This window comes from Chrysemys picta, chromosome 2, assembly GCF_011386835.1.
Source record: "Chrysemys picta bellii isolate R12L10 chromosome 2, ASM1138683v2, whole genome shotgun sequence".
In the NCBI taxonomy this organism is placed as follows: domain Eukaryota; kingdom Metazoa; phylum Chordata; order Testudines; family Emydidae; genus Chrysemys; species Chrysemys picta.
In genome coordinates this window covers 179934047-179952059 of record NC_088792.1, presented here as the reverse complement: position 1 = coordinate 179952059, position 18013 = coordinate 179934047, and the positions used below count along the sequence as shown (strand labels likewise).

Genomic DNA, 18013 nt, shown 5'->3' with positions numbered 1-18013 from the left:
TTGTCAGAATTTTTCAGGAAGTCTTTAAAAAGGCGATAGCACGTGACATATTACTAGAACAACTCATCCTTAAAGTCCATCAGGGGTCCTTTAGGAAGGGCTTTCCATCATTTCCCACCAATCTAGATTTTTACAGCTCACAGAAAATCTACAAATTAAGCCTTAGCCAATAGTCAGTATGGAGTCTTGGCTTAGCAGTCTGCAGACCCACCCCACTTCCAAACCCTTAATGTGATTCCCTTTTTCTAGCTCTCTGTAGGAGTGGCCTTTCTGGTGGCCATCACTTAGGCCAGGAGGGTGGGCTAGCTGCTCTCTGTGGATGCCTATTCCTGCAAAAGGTGCCCCAACTTGAAGATGTTCCTAGTTTTTTGCCTAAAGATAGATGGCCTTATTTCAGCGCATCTCCCTTCATTCTGTTCCTGCCCAGCTTTACTGAAAGTAGCCACGTGGCAGTCAGGTACATACAATTATAAATACAAATCAAAAAATACATCAATTTTATACATATAAATACCCTACACACAAAAATCAGATGCATTCAGGGTCAAAACATATTTATAAAGAGCTCAAAGCTTCTGCAAGGAAGAGTGGTTCTCTTCAACTGTTGTAAAAATGAAAGTATGTGCAGGTAGCATCTCAGACCCAGAGGCCAGAAGGAGCCATCATGATCGTTTAGTCTGACCTGCACATTACAGGCCACAGAACCTCACCCATCCACTCCTGTAATAGGCCCTGGCTGTGTTACTGAAGTCCTCAAATCATGATTTAAAGACTTCAAGTTATGGTGAATCCACCATTTACTCTAGTTCAGACCAGTAAGTGACCTGTACCCCACACCGCAGAGGAATGCAAAACCCCCCAGAGTCTCTGCCAATCTGTCCTGGGGAAAAGTTCCTTCCTGACCCCAAATATGGCAATCAGACCCTGACAGGTGGGCAACATGCAACAGACGCAGGCAGGAAAGAATTCTCTGTAGTAACTCAGAGCCCTACCTACCGTCCCATCTCTGGCTACTGGAGATATTTGCTAATAGTAGTCGCCATATGCCATTATAGGAAACCTCATCGTACTATCACCTCCATAAACTCATTAAAGATAGTCTTGAAACAAGTTGGGTTTTATGCCCCCATTACTCCCCTTGGAAGGCTGTTAAAGAACTTCATTCCTCTGATGGTTAGAAACCTTTGTCTAATTTCAAGTATAAACTTGATGGCCAGTTTATATCCATTTGTTCTTATGCCAACATTGGCCCTTAAATAACTCCTCCCCTTCCCTGGTGTTTTATCCCTTTGATGTATTTATGGAGAGCAATCACATCTCCCTTCAGGCTTCGTTCTGTTAGGCTAAACAAGCCAAGCCCCTTAAGACTTCTCTTGTAAGTTAGGTTCTCCATTCCTCTGATCATGCTAGTAGCCCTGCTCTGCTTTTGTTCCATTCTGAATTCATCTTTCTTAAACATGAATTGCATACAATATTCCAGATGAGGTTTCACAAGTGCCTTGTACAATGGTAATAACACTTCCCTGTCTCTACTGGAAATACCTTGCCTGATGCATTCTAGGATTGCATCAGCCTTTTTCATGGCCACATAGTCATCCAGTGATTGACCAATGCACCTAGGTCTTTTCCAACTGATATGTTCCCGACGTACAGCACAAATTCTTGTTATTTCTCAGTCATAGCAAAATAGTTATGTGCTTATATTAAGGAAGAATATATAGCTGAAGCTCTCCCTTGCCCTCTAGAAGTCAAGAGACATTCTACTAATGGCCTGATGGCTACTTAAGCATAAAAGGAATGTGGACACACTGCCAGGATATAAACTAGAAGTCCATTCCTACCTTCATTCTCTGAGTACACATTGGTACATCTGTAAATATGTTTTTGAAGACTTTTTGGAACCACTGTTCAAGACAATGTGGTTTCTTTCTCCTCTCTGTAATGTAGTACTACAAGTGCCATAGGATAATGAGTCATTTGTCTTGCAAAAAAAGTTCAACTAAGTTATCAACTTGTGCTGGAAGATGGGCTACAGCTTAGGGAAGAGTAACCCTTTGGGGCAGAACTACCTCATTCCAGGCAATGAGGAGAAGCAGATGCTAGTTACAAAGCAGTGGCCCACAAGCAGACACTTGGAAGAAATGGTAACCAGAAAACAGAATCAGATATTTAGTCACACAAGTCATGAGACAGATGTGTTAAAGAGCTTATATATTAATCTTAATCCTCAATTTTAAAACCAGAGTATTCAGTATTCTATACTTTAAGCTTCAAATTAAATAGAATGCTTTTTAAAGACCAGGGTTTTTTTAAAAAGTATTTAAGTAAATTTGCAAGCACGGAGAGCTAAAATACAAAAAAAAAAAATCATACCTGGTCTCTCACATTGACAAGCTACACATTTACTGTCTTCTGCCTTATTTGACACAAGGCACACTGTACAGTCCCAAGAACCCTTTGGTTTTTTGAATTTGTCTCCAAACCCCAAAGTGACTGTAGTTTCAGTGCAGCTAGGAGAGGAAGTCACTGTTATTGTATTTTCTGTGACCACTGGCAATGTTAGAGCAGGCTTTACTCCTGTTCCAGGCTTTGGTGTCTCACAGGCCACACATTTTGTAGCTTCAGGTTTATTCTGGACTAGACATGTATCACAATCCCATGTTCCTGCTGCTGTTTTAAATTTGTCTCCAAAGCCCAGTGTTCCTGTTGCAGGAGCAGTTGATTTAACAGTGCTGCTTAGAGTCAACGTTCCAGTCTGTTTAGCAGGATCTGCTGTCGGCACTTTAGCAGCTTGACAGGTGATGCATTTGTTGTCTGTTGCCTTGTTTTGTAAGAGACATGTGTCACAGCGCCAATATGATGATGCTTGTTTAGAGGTCTCTCTAAATCCCAATGAACCTGCAGAAAAATTACTTATTGCAGGCCGTGTATAAACTTCTGTGCTTGTTGAAACAGGTTGTGTGGCTGTAGGATTGTGTGTCTTCAGAGAAGTAAAGTCTAGAAAAATATAAACATAAAATCAGGTACATTTACATTAGCTACTTTGACTAACTCTTTTTAGCCTTCAATCATCTTACCACACAACAGGAGATATATACAGGAATCCTGGGGATGGGGGAGGTCTCCACTACCATAAAAACAGAAGTGGTAAAGCCACTATAAAAAAGCTTTCCACCATCCACCCATTTTTTGTTTTTGTTCTATAGTTAATGTTGGAGTCCTGGACCACAGTGGACTATATTCAGTATTTCAACACTGAGCCTGTTTTCAATTTGTCCGCAAAACTTAATCTTAGATGAATTATTTAATTAAAGTTTCTCTATAACTGCAACACTGCGTACTAGTCCAGGTTTTACGGTAAGTTCTTTTTAAATGGAACCCATTATCTCACCAGGACTTTTTAGAAGATCCAGTACACTCCCTTCTTTCAAGACTTTTGCAGGCTTGAAGGCGCCATCGTACTCTTCCTTTTCTTTCTTCTTATTGCTGGTGCTATTTACAGCAGTGGTACCTTGAACAGAAAGTTTACTACTTTCATGGAGAAACATGCTCAAACCAAATCAAAAGGTTATTTCCTTCTTCCATCCCTCCCAAAAATATAAACTCTTCAAAAAAGTCTTCCTACTTTCCAAGATTTGATTTTTAAAATTTTATGTTCACACAAGACAGAAACTTATGTATGTGTGTATTATTACAAGAACTATACAAGTCCAATCAACTTTTTATGTATAATTACAAGGTTACTTTCTAATTTCATGAAACACTTACACAGCCTCCCACTTTCAACTTAGTTGACAAGCATAATAAAATGAATGCTGACTCCTACCATGAAAGGTTGGATGTAGAGCTGGTTGGGAATTTTCCATTAAAAAAACATTTTTTTAAAAAACACAGAAAATGCAGTTTCTGTAAAACTGAAATTTTTCATAGAAAAAAATTGATTTTGCTGTTTTCTTTTTAATTTCTATTTTCCTCAACAGGAAAATATTTTTCACTTTGGGTCGGTTCATGCCAAATAAAAATATTTCAGTTTGTTGAAATGAACCAAAACATTTGGTTTATAAAGACAGTTCAAGATTAAACTGCATCCTCCTATCCTGCCACTTTGCTCCATGAGAGTTGTAGTTCGGATTTATCATGCCTCCATTCTTTCCTATGCGTTAGGCTCCCTCTCCAATGATGCTGATGAAACAATCTCTCCTGTAACTGGGCCATATGATGCATCATGGGAGTCGCATGACTATTCATGTATCATGGGAGATGTAGGATGGCTAGAGAGCCCAGTCCCTAAGGGAGAGTGAAGGCATGAGGCACCCAAACTACAAATCCAATGAGACAATGCAGCACCAGAAAAAGATGCAACTTAACATTGAACTGAACTGAAACAAAAGGTTTCAATTTGGAAATATCAATGCATTTTGTTCTGATCAAAAATGCTGATATGTGAAAACATTTTGCTACTTCTGAATAAATTTTTCAGAACTTTTTGTTTCGCATTTTTTTTTTTGATATTTTAACTTTTTGTTCCACTTGAGGCTGAAAAGAAATGTAGAAATATCAGAATTTCCTGAAGAATAGAAATTCTGATTTTCATTTTACTGTAGTTATATGCTATAGTATTAACATCTACTGTTGCAATTTTCCCCCAAGAAGATTTTCTTTCTTCCTTGCTATCATTGAAAACAAACTATTAGGGCCTTCAATTAAGAAAGGGAATGGGAAAGAGGAAGTCTCAAAAGGAGAGAAAAGAGTTGCTTTCAAGCTACCAACATTTTATACTTAGAGAATAATCTGCCTGTCACACTGTTATTATTGTGCCTGTTTATGGATAGAAGACTTCAGTCTCTTGGGCTATAAATATAGCATTTGTATGATTGATCTGACACAAAGTGCATTGTAAACTACTTTTTAATATGTCAGATCAATTTTTATTACTTTTTGTTAGTTTTTGTACTGCTAGACTGGGGCCATATGTGCCAAAGTTCTGGGAAGACCATTTCTATAGCTAAATTATAAATACCCCAAGATAGGATTTCATCATTAAAATGGTGAGACAACCTGAGATGTGATGGCACAAATATGCAGTTTTAATAAATGACATTTAGAAAGAGTTCCTAAAAAATCTGGGAAGTTACCCCAGTTTTGATGGAATACAGCTATTAAGATTCAGAAGGGAAGGGAATAAGTTAATAACAGGACTTTCATGTGCAGTAACTACAGCACAGCAAGTGTTTTGAAATTCCTTAGTGTGTAAGATGTGGATTTGATGTATCGTTTTAAACAAACAATCGGAAACAGTCAATTTAGAAAAAAATTAGTCAAATATACTTTCAGGGCCCTTGAGTCTCCCTGCCAGTTTTTGTAGTTTAAAAATCAGATTTTTTTTTTTTTTTTTTTAATTCTAAAATTTGCTGCGTGAAAGACACCCACTAACAGGGGAAACGGAATATAAAAAAAAATGCTATCAAATGCAGAAAGTTAAACTAAAAGATTTTTTTCTCTATAACCTTTCACTACAGTAATCTTAGGTGCTACTTGTAACAATAGTATATAAAGTATTCCAACAGTAGTGTGGTTTAAATTTAGAGTGTCCCCATAACTTATGCACAAATTAAAGTATGCTTTACATGATAGCATCTCAGTGGCATTTTCATATAACACACTATGCCAGAAGAGACCCTGGCTATGCAAGTAAAAAACATCCCTTGCAACAGGGAAGAGAGAAATATTTAGGGTTGCGGTTGGGAACTGTTATTGCTTTCAGAAGGAACAAGTCAGAGAAATAAAATTTCAAGTCTCAAGGTAAACCAAACACGCTAATGATCATTACTTAGGCATTGTGACTGAAACACAAAAGGATAAAATAGCAGCCTATAGGATTAAAGGTGAAAGGTTGAGAGCGAGGGGTTAGGAGGGTTGTTCTAGAAACTCCTCCTGGTGACACACTAGTTCCAATATCTGGTGGAAAATGATCCCCACCTGAGAGCATGCAAATGGTGGGTTAGACAATTCAGCTGGGATATGCCCATCAGCCAGAACTAGTGCTAGAAAAAATAAAACATTTCTGGTCTGAAATGCTGGAGTTTTAGTTACCTGGGCTAATCAGAAGTGGCACTGGAGTATCACTGGATCCAGAAGCTTGTGTTGATTTCACAACAGGAACACTAAACGTAAACCCAATCTGATAAAGAAAAAAAAAAATCTTTTCAATGCCAAAAGGAAAAAATCTTAATCCAGTCTAACACACAAGTACAAATTCAGATTTCAATTCTCTGGCATACAATTTATTTGGCATCCAACTGAATATCGAAACCTATGTTCCTTTTTCCATTATTTGCCACTAATGCCACTTTACTGTTTTGAAATGTTTTGCTAAGGCCACAGCAACAGTTGAGTTTCTACACGCATTACTTACAGACAGTGGAGGTAGCACTTCTGCCTCAGTAGATTTTACAATTGGAGATGAAAATCTGAACACAGGACTGCTAGCATTACTTGCTGGTTGCATCTAAATTTTCAAAATAAAAAAAATTAAGACTATGTAAAAAGAAAATATGTTGAAAGAAAAAACGGTAACTATTTAAGGCTATAAAAATATAAGGAGTTCTGCAATGAACTTGGGAAAGCTAGTTTTGAGATTTATAATTCCCAGACAAGAACTATGATGAAATGCAATTAAGGTTCAGAGTACACATCAGTAGTTTTTGGTAAAATATATTAAAGTCATGTTTGAATTATTCCCAAACCATATGATATAAACTCAGAAAATTCAGAGTTGAGGTTATGCTGAAAATATATTCAAATATGTTAAGGTACAAAAATGCAGCCAAGGCACCTAAACAACCTTAAATTCAACTCAACATTTACCAGGCCCCTCCATAAATAAATGGGTATCTGATTCTTTTTAAAAAAAACTGTACACAAATATTAAAATGTGTCTAGACAGTCTTAATGTTTATTTTTATTGCAGTTATATACACTAATTATTGTGATGACATTTCTTTCCTACTGATGCTTCCAATGCCATTTATGGTACTTCTAAACTGTTGAATAAATCTGGGCATATTATAACCAGAACCGGCTTTCCAGAGCACTTCCAGAAGCCATACATCAGTACACCTCTACCCCGATATAACGCGACCCGATATAACACGAATTCTGATATAATGCGGTAAAGCAGTGCTCCATGGGGGCGGGGCTGCGCACTCCGGCGGATCAAAGAAAGTTTGATATAACATGGTTTCACCTATAACGCGGTAAGATTTTTTGGCTCCCGAGGACAACGTTATATCGAGGTAGAGGTGTATTATCCAATAATTCATCCATCCAATAATTAATCTGACAACTTTTTGAAACTACATCAAAATCTGCAATCTCATAACACATCAGAATATAATGGCCCTCATTTACTCAGTTGGCCATAAGCTAATACTACTTAGTCTACCCCTTAATACTACTAAGAACAGTGGTTCTCAAACTTTTGTACTGGTGACCCCTTTCACATAGCAAGCCTCTGAGTGTTACCCCCCCTTATAAAATAAAAACACTTTTTAATATATTTAACACCATTATAAATGCTGGAGGAGAAGCGGGGTTTGGGATGGAGGCTGGCAGCTCGCGACCCCCCCACGCAATAACCTTGTGACCCCCTGAGGGGCCCCGACCCCCAGTTCGAGAACTCCTGACTAAGAACATATCTGATACGCAACACAGAGAACGAACAAGACAAACCAATTCTAATCCTGTAAAGTTTTACGTACATACAATGTAAAAAATTACCTTGTTAATCACTGGTTGTGTATTAGTGATTGGTGATGACGACACAGTAGTACTGGCAAGGGAGCCAAAGCTGAAGTTAGGCAGTGATGTAGTATTAATTGGTAAGGGTATTTTGGGTAGTACTGGTGCCTCCACCTCCTAAAATTGTACATTTATTTAGTTATTTTTCTATTCTACATTAGAAACTACATTTCCCCCTCTAATATCTATACAAAATTAAAAGCAGCAAAGCCACAAAGCCAAATTTAAAATAAAATGATAAAAATATATCCAATCCCCCATCCTAGTCTACTAGAACATTTTTAACCTTTGGCAGGCACTTTCCATGGGTATGCTATGATTATCATGTGTACAGTAGGTAGAACAGGGAAGACTGTCTCAAAGTTGCTAATTCAACCATTGCCCATAGGATGTGCCATAAAAATAACGTAGAATGAAAGATAGTCTGAGTTGTTTCTCTCCATTTAAAACTTGTTTTTGTTGTTAACATCATTTAACTTTAATAACTAAAATTCTAGAGAAAGGATAGTTTTGCTAGTTGATCTTCCCTATTCTTTAATTAAGATGTGGGATTTCAATACATGCTGAGATATGCAAGAAATCCTCTAGCAAAGCTAAGGAAGACCAGTCTTGAAGTTTCTGATATTTCTAAGGTAAAAAACAGAGAAAGCAAGTTTTGTTCTTTTTTTAAAAACAAACAACAAATCTTTCAGGCCTTCTTTATACATCAGAGACACAAAATGGAATAAGCCCTATTTTAGGAACACAGGAATTGTCACACTGGATCAGACCAGTGGTCAATCCAGTCTAGTATCCTGTCTGACTTCATGGTATGTCATATAGTTTAAGGTAAGGTGCAAGACAATTATGGAACAAACACAGAAGCTACTGAAGCATAAAGACATTTCTTTTAAGGTATTTAGCTGCTGAAATTAAACTGGGTATTATTATAAAGATTTAACTAGTTTAATGACAACTCATTAGTGGCACTTGGATCTATGCAGAAACAATTAAGTGTGGATAAATTAAGACCTAACTTTCTCCCTGTGTTTATACCCAAAGAAATTTGGGTTCCCAACTTCTATATTGGTTCATTTCAACATATTTACTGAAAATTAGGTCCATCAAATCTTTATACTAAGTTCTCTTATTTGTGCTACACAAATACCCTCCAAGATCTCCAATATCCAGCTGGATTTTCTCTCTACATCAGTTCAGTCAAAAGATTAGCCTAACGATTGATAACTCAATATTTAAGACAAAAGAGGCCGTGTATAGTTTATTGTATGCTTTGGACTATACATATTTGAGACACTAAACACGGAAATAATTCTGTGGACATGTACTACTATTTGTGTGTTTTATTAAATTGATTTTTTGATGAAAAAATATAGACTGAGTGGCTGATTTGTGCACCTGGGAAGCATTAGTCAATGTCACTCACAGATCTCTAACATATTTAATATTTTTGCATGCACATATAGTGTTATCTTCAGCTTTATTCCATTTCAAAATTTTGATTTGTTCTATATGGTTAAGTCATATAAGATAGAATTATGAATTTAAGTAATACTTTATTTGCTTACTGCCACTTATTTAATATTTCAATCCTTTAAAATAAACCATACATATTGCTCTGACATATTTACTCAGTGTTTCTTGTATAGATTCATTCAGCTTCTAGTAAGAAACTCTACAATACAATTGGAAGAACACCTAAAATAATATGGCCAAAGTTTCCAAATGCAGCCTCTCATTTTGGGTGCCCAACTTCAGAAATCTAGGGCCTGATTTCCAGAAGTGATAAGCAGCTGCAGCCTCTATTGACTTCAACTGGAGATGGAAGTGTCTCAGCACTGATGAAAAATCAGGGCCAGGTGTCTCAAGCTGAGTACCAAAATTGAGGCATACAAAATCAGCGGCTCTTTGAAGACTTGGGCTTATATATCCAACAGAATTAACTATTATTATTTATTATTTGTATTATCCTAGCACCCAGGAGCTTCAATCACACAATGGGGTCTGGGCTATGTACAAACATGGCTTGTAACTATTAATTTTTTGTGTAATCTCTTAGGAGCCAAATATTTGAGTTTCACTGCATCCATGCTTTGAAAAATTCCATTGTGATAGAGCAATTTAGCTGAAGTAATTTCTCTTACCTGTTTTTCTTGTCCTGGTTGAGATACATAGTGTACTCCTCTTTCCCTTCTCATCTTGCCACCGCCACCACCTCCCACTCCAGAATATAATCCATTAGATGCAGGTGTACTGAATTTGGGGTATGTGAAATTGCTGGCACAGAAATAAACAATATATGATTAGAGCGCACTCTTATTACTTAATTGTTTTAAGCTCTTATGCCCTCTGTCCGCGCTGGAACAGAAACATTCCTACCAACAGTCTGGAAAAAGCAAAGTTCTTGTCCAAGTTGTCTTGTGTTGGACAAATAGACATCCCAAGCAATAAGAATATTGCTAAACAGAAAAAGCTACAACCAAAATAAAGAGTCAATCAATCAAAAATCAATCAATCAGAAACAGTCCCAACTCCACAAGGTGTGATGTCTGAGCCAGCAGAGAAGAAGAAGATGGAAAAATTAAGTTAACTAGTAAAATATGTTATTCTCCCACATCCCTTATTGCTAGCCTGGACAGTGGACATTTCAAATGAAATACCCACCACCAAATGAGAGACCAGATAGAATGGGTATCGTGGGAGGGAGAACAGATCAGACTACATGCAAACACTGACACATCAAGATTTCAGCATAGAGAAAATATAAAAAGGATGTCAAGGTACCTGTCTGCCACTGTTATGGAACGAACCTTGACAGAAGGCAGAGACTCCAGTTTCTGCAGCATGACAGTGAGAGACAGAAGCCTTAGAAGCTATTGCATCTTTCATACGGCCCTCAACAGAACAAAGAGGTTTTCTGATTGTGTTAACATTCCAGAATTCTTTTTCAGATATACATACATCAAAGGGCTTTATAAAGTGTAACGGAATTTTCTCTTTTTCATTCCAAAAGCCTGGAAAAGGGGAAAGATATCCTAACCCAAGTGGAAAGACTATCTGAGGAAATTAAGGAAAAAGATCGAGCATTACACTTTGCCCAGATGAAGAAAGACATAGAAGTGCCCAAAGGAAAGAAGAAATCCTATATTGAAGCTCTTCTTCTGACCAAGGTAGGTTTAAGCACACGTGAAGGCTTTAAGCCCCAGGTCAAGTCCCCGTGAGGATGAGGGAAGAGCTTTGGTTTAACCTTGTGAGGTGCTCCAGAATAATCTCTCCAGCTCTGATAGGAACCTATGGAAGAGCACTCTGTTGCCTCTTAAAGCCTAACTAGCACTTGGATGCTCAACCTTTAACTATACAAACTTAAAGAGCAGCAAGAATTTTAGAAATTTCATATTTTACTCAATTTAACTACTCCTGCACCAGACTCTTATGCAAAATATGTAACCTTTTCTGCATACACCTGTTTGTTACTTATGGAGGAAGTCACTCCTCTGTCCCTAAAGGAAAGACTGACTTACAAGTCCTTACCCAGATTTCACATATGGAAAACTTCTGCAAAAATCCAAAGGGACTTCCCTTGTTTCTTATCAAGAGCCATCCAAAACTAAACAGACCCATGGATTAGAGTGCAGACTCTCTTGATCAATTAATGCAACTGGATTGACTCTCTTGCAAAAAAATAATATAAAAAAGGGTGTAATTATCCCTTCTGCAGGAGAGTAGAAATCCCCAGAGGTCAGGCTTTGTATAAGTTCATGATCTTCACGCAGACTATATCTTGTGAGAAAAATTCTATTTCTGCTACAGAATAATCCATTTTGAGGGGGAAATGCTAAACTGAAACTGATACTGAGGCTATGAAAGTTGAGAGACTTATAAAAATCATAGAGGAACACTCAGGTAAATCATTTCCAAGGCCCACAGAATTGCTCCAAGAGGGTGAGGGCTAGCTCTGAAGGCTAACAGAGCCTAGTGACTCATCTAGGGATGAAGCAGCAATTTGTCCTGTATGTTACGCACAGCAAAGCATCTGATAAGGCCATGCCGCCTTCCACAAAGAGCATGAGATACAATTAAGAAAATGGTACTGGGTCACACTCAAAAGAACTTCCATCAGACAGAACCTACCTTACTGTAGTAACCATATGCGTACAATAGAACTGATGCATCAATTGGTTGCTAGGTTAATATACTCTTCAATATCATGAGACAAAACTGAAGGTGAGACAGGGTAGGACAGGTGGAACCACAGAGGCTAGTGCACTGGGGGGTTACTTCTGCCATGTCATAGGAAGTGGTAGGTCAGCTTAGAGCACCTTAAACCAAGGTTTCACATTCCAAACTATTAGAAAAAAGTGAAGCTGCTACCATACAGAGTGCCCAGATGAACAAAGAGAAACATCTTCACTGCAAAATGCCTTACTTCTACAATATCTAATCCTGATAGAATTGCTAAAGGAGCTAAGGTAATATCAGAAATTTAGTTCAGCTAGCTGGAAAACTGTCCACTGTCCCTTCCTGGAGAAGGGAAATTACAATGCCTCACCAGCCAAACAGCCCCCTCTACAAGAATCATAGAATATCAGGGTTGGAAGGGACCTCGGGAGGTCATCTAGTCCAACCCCCTGCTCAAAGCAGGACCAATTCCCAACTAAATCATCCCAGCCAGGGCTTTGTCAAGCCTGACCTGAAAAACCTCTAAGGAAGGAGATTCCACCACTTCTCTAGGTAACCCATTCCAGTGCTTCACCACTCTCCTAGTGAAAAAGTTTTTCCTAATATCTAACCTAAACCTCCCCCACTGCAACTTGAGACCACTATTCCTTGTTCTGTCATCTGGTACCACTGAGAACAGTCTAGATCCATCCTCTTTGGAACCCCCTTTCAGGTAGTTGAAAGCAGCTATCAAATCCCCCCTCATTCTTCTCTTCTGCAGACTCAACAATCCCAGTTCCCTCAGCCTCTCCTCATAAGTCATGTGCTCCAGCCCCCTAATCATTTTTGTTGCCCTCCGCTGGACTCTTTCCAATTTTTCCACATCCTTCTTGTAGTGTGGGGCCCAAAACTGGACACAGTACTCCAGATAAGGCCTTACCAATGTCGAATAGAGGGGAATGATCACGTCCTTCAATCTGCTGGCAATGCCCCTACTTATACAGCCCAAAATGCCGTTAGCCTTCTTGGTAACAAGGGCACACTGTCGACTCATATCCAGCTTCGCATCCACTGTAACCCCTAGGTCCTTTTCTGCAGAACTGCTGCCTAGCCATTCAGTCCCTAGTCTGTAGCAGTACATGGGATTCTTCCGTCCTAAATGCAGTACTCTGTGCACTTGTCCTTCATCAGGTTTCTTTTGGCCCAATCCTCTAATTTGTCTAGGTCCCTCTGTATCCTATCCCTACCCTCCAGCATATCTACCACTCCTCCCAGTTTAGTGTCATTTGCAAACTTGCTGAGAGTGTAGTCCATGCCATCCTCCAGATCATTAATGAAGATATTGACCAAAACCAGCCCCAGGACCAACCCCGGGGGCACTCCGCTTGATACCGGCTGCCAACTAGACATGGAGCCATTGATCACTACCCGTTGAGCCCGATGATCTAGCCAGCTTTCTATCCACCTTACAGTCCATTCATCCAGCCCATACTACTTTAACTTGCTGGCAAGAATACTGCGGGAGACCGTATCAAAAGCTTTGCTAAAGTCAAGGAATAACACATCCACTGCTTTCCCCTCATCCACAGACCCAGTTATCTCCTCATAGAAGGCAATTAGGTTAGTCAGGCATGACTTGCCCTTGGTGAATCCATGCTGACTGTTCCTGATCACTTTCCTCTCTTCTAAGTGCTTCAGAATTGATTCCTTGAGGACCTGCTCCATGATTTTTCCAGGGACTGAGGTGAGGCTGACTGGCCTGTAGTTCCCCGGATCCTCCTTCTTCCCTTTTTTAAAGATGAGCACTACATTAGCCTTTCCAGTCATCCAGGAACTCCCCCAATCACCATGAGTTTTCAAAGATCATGGCCAATGGCTTTGCAATCACATCCACCAACTCCTTTAGCACCCTCAGATGCAGCACATCAGGCCCCATGGATTTGTGCTCATCCAGCTTTTCTAAATAGTTCCGAACCACTTCTTTCTCCACAGAGGGCTGGTCACCTCCTCCCCATGCTGTGCTGCCCAGTGCAGCAGTCTGGGAGCTGACCTTGTTCGTGAAGACAGAGGCAAAAAAAGCATTGAGTGCATTAGCTTTTTCCACATCCTCAGTCACTAGGTTGCCTCCCTCATTCAATAAGGGGCCCACACTTTCCTTGACTTTCTTCTTGTGGCTAACATACCTGAAGAAACCCTTCTTGTTACTCTTAACATCTCTTGCTAGCTGCAACTCCAAGTGCAATTTGGCCTTCCTGATTTCACTCCTGCATGCCTGAGCAATATTTGTATACTCCACCCTGGTCATCTGTCCAATCTTTCACTTCTTGTAAGCTTCTTTTTTGCGTTTAAGATCAGCAAGGATTTCACTGTTAAGCCAAGCTGGTCGCCTGCCATATTTACTATTCTTTTTACACATCAGGATGGTTTGTTCCTGCAACCTCAATAAGGATTCTTTAAAATACAGCCAGTTCTCCTGGACTCCTTTGCCCCTCATGTTATTCTCCCAGGGGGTCCCGCCCATCAGTTTCCTGAGGGAGTCAAGGTATGCTTTTCTGAAGTCCAGGGTCCATATTCTGCTGCTCTCCTTTCTTCCTTGCGTCAAGATCTTGAACTCGACCATCTCATGGTCACTGCCTCCCAGGTTCCCATCCACTTTTGCTTCCCCCACTAATTCTTCCCGGTTTGTGAGCAGAAGGTCAAGAAGAGCTCTGCCCCTAGTTGGTTCCTCCAGCACTTGCACCAGGAAATTGTCCCCTACACTTTCCAAAAACTTCCTGGATTGTCTTGTGACACTGCAAGAACTTTGTTTATTTCCGGTCTTCATTTGCTGGTAGGAAGACACATACTGGCTAATAAATGGTTGTTTGTAAATCATATTATTCTCATGTATCCTTTTTTCATTTAATATAATTACTGCTATCGTTATTAATGTATCTATCATCATTCTCCTCTTTTCTACGTGTATATTTAGAGACTTCAGACATTTCATATGCCATTTCTGAGAAACAATTCTTAACTAAAAAGAGTCCCAATTTCACATTCTGTTGTGTGATCAAGAAATATTTCTTACGTCCTTTACAAAAAGGGTAAGCCTGGAGATTCCAGCGAAGGAAGCACAAAGCCACCACACTCCTCTCACATAAATAATATAGATTACATCTAGGAGGTTTGACATACCTTTCAGGTGGCTCTACTTGCTGTTCTGCAGTCAAATTCTTCTCCCTCACTCCCTGCAAATAAAGGAAAAGGACTTCAGGTTTCTCTGAATTTGCTATTATTTCAAGCACAAAACAAGACTATAGTTATGCCAATTCTTACAAAATTTCTTCTGCTTCTTTTATTAGTTAATCTAACTAGAAAAATCTTACTGCATCTACTTAGACTTCAGAGTTAAATCAATATTACAGACACACTCAAATTAAGCTTTGCAGCTCTAATGGGTGTCAGTTTATCACTATTACTGATTAAAATTATGGGAGATGCAATTATTTTTATATTAACCAAATTTCACTAGCATAGCCTGCATACAAGACACATTAAGTACTAATCTTTACAAACACTGGATTCCAAATTATATATTATAAACTTTTTGGACCAAAATCTGGGCTGACTTACAAGTCCATGAACTCCCACTGAGGTAATATTTATTGAAATTAAGTAGTATATCATATAATACTAGCAAGGTTTTTATATTAGAAATCACATGCCATTTTACAATCCCATTAATCATAGAAACAAACATCTATTGACATCAGACTCTCATCATAATCTTCTATCAGGACAAAACACAAACTCTGCAACCTAAACAATTTTGAATTCATAGATATTAAGACCAGAAATTACCATTATGATTATCCATTCTGATACTGCATAACACAAATCCTATCATTTCACTCAGTAATTCCTACATCAAGCCCATAAGTTCAATATGAGGTAAAGCATATATTCAGAAAGACATTCAATCTTGATTTTAAGACTTCAAGTGATGGAAAATCTACCACATACCTTGGTAATTTGTTCCAACAGTTAATTACCCTATTTAAAATGTATGCCTTATTTCTAGTCTAGTTTTTTTTCCAGACACTGGACTTGGTCATGCTTTTGTATACTGGACTAAAGACCCTTTAATCAGAAATGTTCTCCCTGTGTAGGTACTCAGACTGTGATCTTAATCTTCTCTTGGATAAACTAAACAGATTGAACTCTTACATCTTCCTTTGCAAGGCAGTTTTCTGCACCTCTAATCATTCATCTGAACCTTCTTTTCTGAACCCCAATTTTTCAACATCCTTTTTGAAGCACTGAGACCAGAACTGGATGCTGGGCTCCATTAATGGTCTCATTAACACTATACGTAGACATACTGCCACCTCTCTACTCCTATTCAATATTCCTCTGCTTATATATACAAGGATCATGTTAGCCCTCTTAGCACAGCATCTATCATGACCCTCTAAATTGTTTTCAGAATCACTGCTTTCTAGGATGTAGTCCCTCACTGAGAGACATACACTTTTTGTTCCTAAATGTATCTTACATTTGGCAATATTAAAATACAAGTTGTTCAAATGAGTCTAGCTTACTAAGCAATCCAGAAGGCTCTGTAGAACTGACCTTTTATTATTATTATTATTACTCCACCAATTTTTGCATCATCTGCAAAAGTATATTTTCCTTCAGATCACTGAAGATAATGAATAGCACTGGGCCAAGAACAGATTCCTGAGGTACCCCACTAGAAACATGCCCCACTTGATAACAATTCCTCACTTACAATTACTTTGTGAGCTCTATTAGCCAGTTCTTAATGCATTTAATATGTGCCACACTGATTATGTCATTTGCACAGAACTTTATATTCAAAACAAAGTGTTTACAGTGTGAGGAAATATTAGAACAGATACACAGATGACTGTGAAATACAGCTCATCTCTCTCCCCTTTAATGTAACAGGAAGTCTAAGCTAGTCACTAAAATACACATAATATTCCATATAAAACTCCATGTTAAGATAACATTAAGGTTAAAGAGGTAGACCCTCAAAAAATTAGAAAATTCAAAATTAAGCCTGCACATATAATCTTAGCTCTACCTCTTGCGGGTATGCATTATGATAAGCTTAAGCCATTTTTTCTGAGTTGCTATTGGAACAAAATATCTTTAGTCTCTTGCTGACTAAAAAGGCAGCCCTAACAGATCATAACCACTAGGTTTCTCTCTTTAGTTCCTTTTTATAACTACTTATTTTTCTTCTATTAAACACTTTTACTCCCCCCTCTAAAGTGCAATGAGTTTCTTCTCTAGGTTCTCACTTGGATCACCATGTAATCATCATTAGTTACAAGAGGCAGTTAAGGTCAACAACATAAAACAGATCCTCCTGCTCCCTGGGCCCTTCCAGACATGATACTTAAATCCAAACTGAAATGTTAAACACAAAAATGCTGAACTGAGGCACTCCCACATATGGCAGCTGTGCTGTGTTATTTACTAGCAGACATTTCCCATTTAGAGTTCAAAATTCACTGAATATTTTTATTTGATTCTGACAACTTTTGAGTCTAATGAAAATCATGATAAAATATTTATGCTATCTACATAACAGCTCAAAATTTCAGTTTAAGTTCTATATTGTAAAACTGAAAACCCTCAAGTTCTGTCCTCGCCCATCACTGCAGGTCAAAGTTAGGACTGCTTGGGTTCCTTACCTGGCATGTCCCCCATACCTTAGTATGCTTGGATTTCTTTTAAAGTGTAACCTTAATTTTGAATTTCCTGGGTTTGTAATGTTTGGTTGGGGGATACTGACTACATCCCTGTAATGCTTTTTATCCTGAAGTTACGGATACCTACCTCTCAACTTTAATTCCATCTTAATAATTATTTGCTTGGAATTTCCTTGGTTTCTAAGTAATTTAAAAAATTATACAGCAACACTAAACAAGAAAACCCAAAAGAGAATGCTGCCACCCAATATTTCAAATGATTTGTATGATATGTAATATCAACTTTAAAAGTTAAAAGAAAAAAAGATTTAAGGGCAGATTTTCAATGGTAC

At 38.4% G+C, this 18013-nt stretch overlaps 1 protein-coding gene across 9 annotated transcripts in view; it reads right to left on the bottom strand.

Annotated features, from left to right (window-relative positions):
• LOC135981639 (nuclear pore complex protein Nup153-like) overlaps nucleotides 1-18013 on the bottom strand; it is a 65038-nt gene that overhangs the window by 11692 nt on the left and 35333 nt on the right. For 4 of the 9 annotated variants that reach the window (XM_065584999.1, XM_065585004.1, XM_065585000.1 and 1 more), the window contains 7 exons: nucleotides 15133-15185; nucleotides 9942-10074; nucleotides 7780-7917; nucleotides 6416-6508; nucleotides 6094-6181; nucleotides 3392-3511; nucleotides 2374-2997 (listed from right to left, as the gene is read on the bottom strand). In XM_065584999.1, coding sequence (XP_065441071.1) covers nucleotides 2374-2997; nucleotides 3392-3511; nucleotides 6094-6181; nucleotides 6416-6508; nucleotides 7780-7917; nucleotides 9942-10074; nucleotides 15133-15185 — 1249 coding nt within the window. The remainder of the gene's footprint in view (nucleotides 1-2373; nucleotides 2998-3391; nucleotides 3512-6093; nucleotides 6182-6415; nucleotides 6509-7779; nucleotides 7918-9941; nucleotides 10075-15132; nucleotides 15186-18013) is intronic. The other 5 variants (XM_065585002.1, XM_065585007.1, XM_065585001.1 and 2 more) reach the window with 4 other exon arrangements.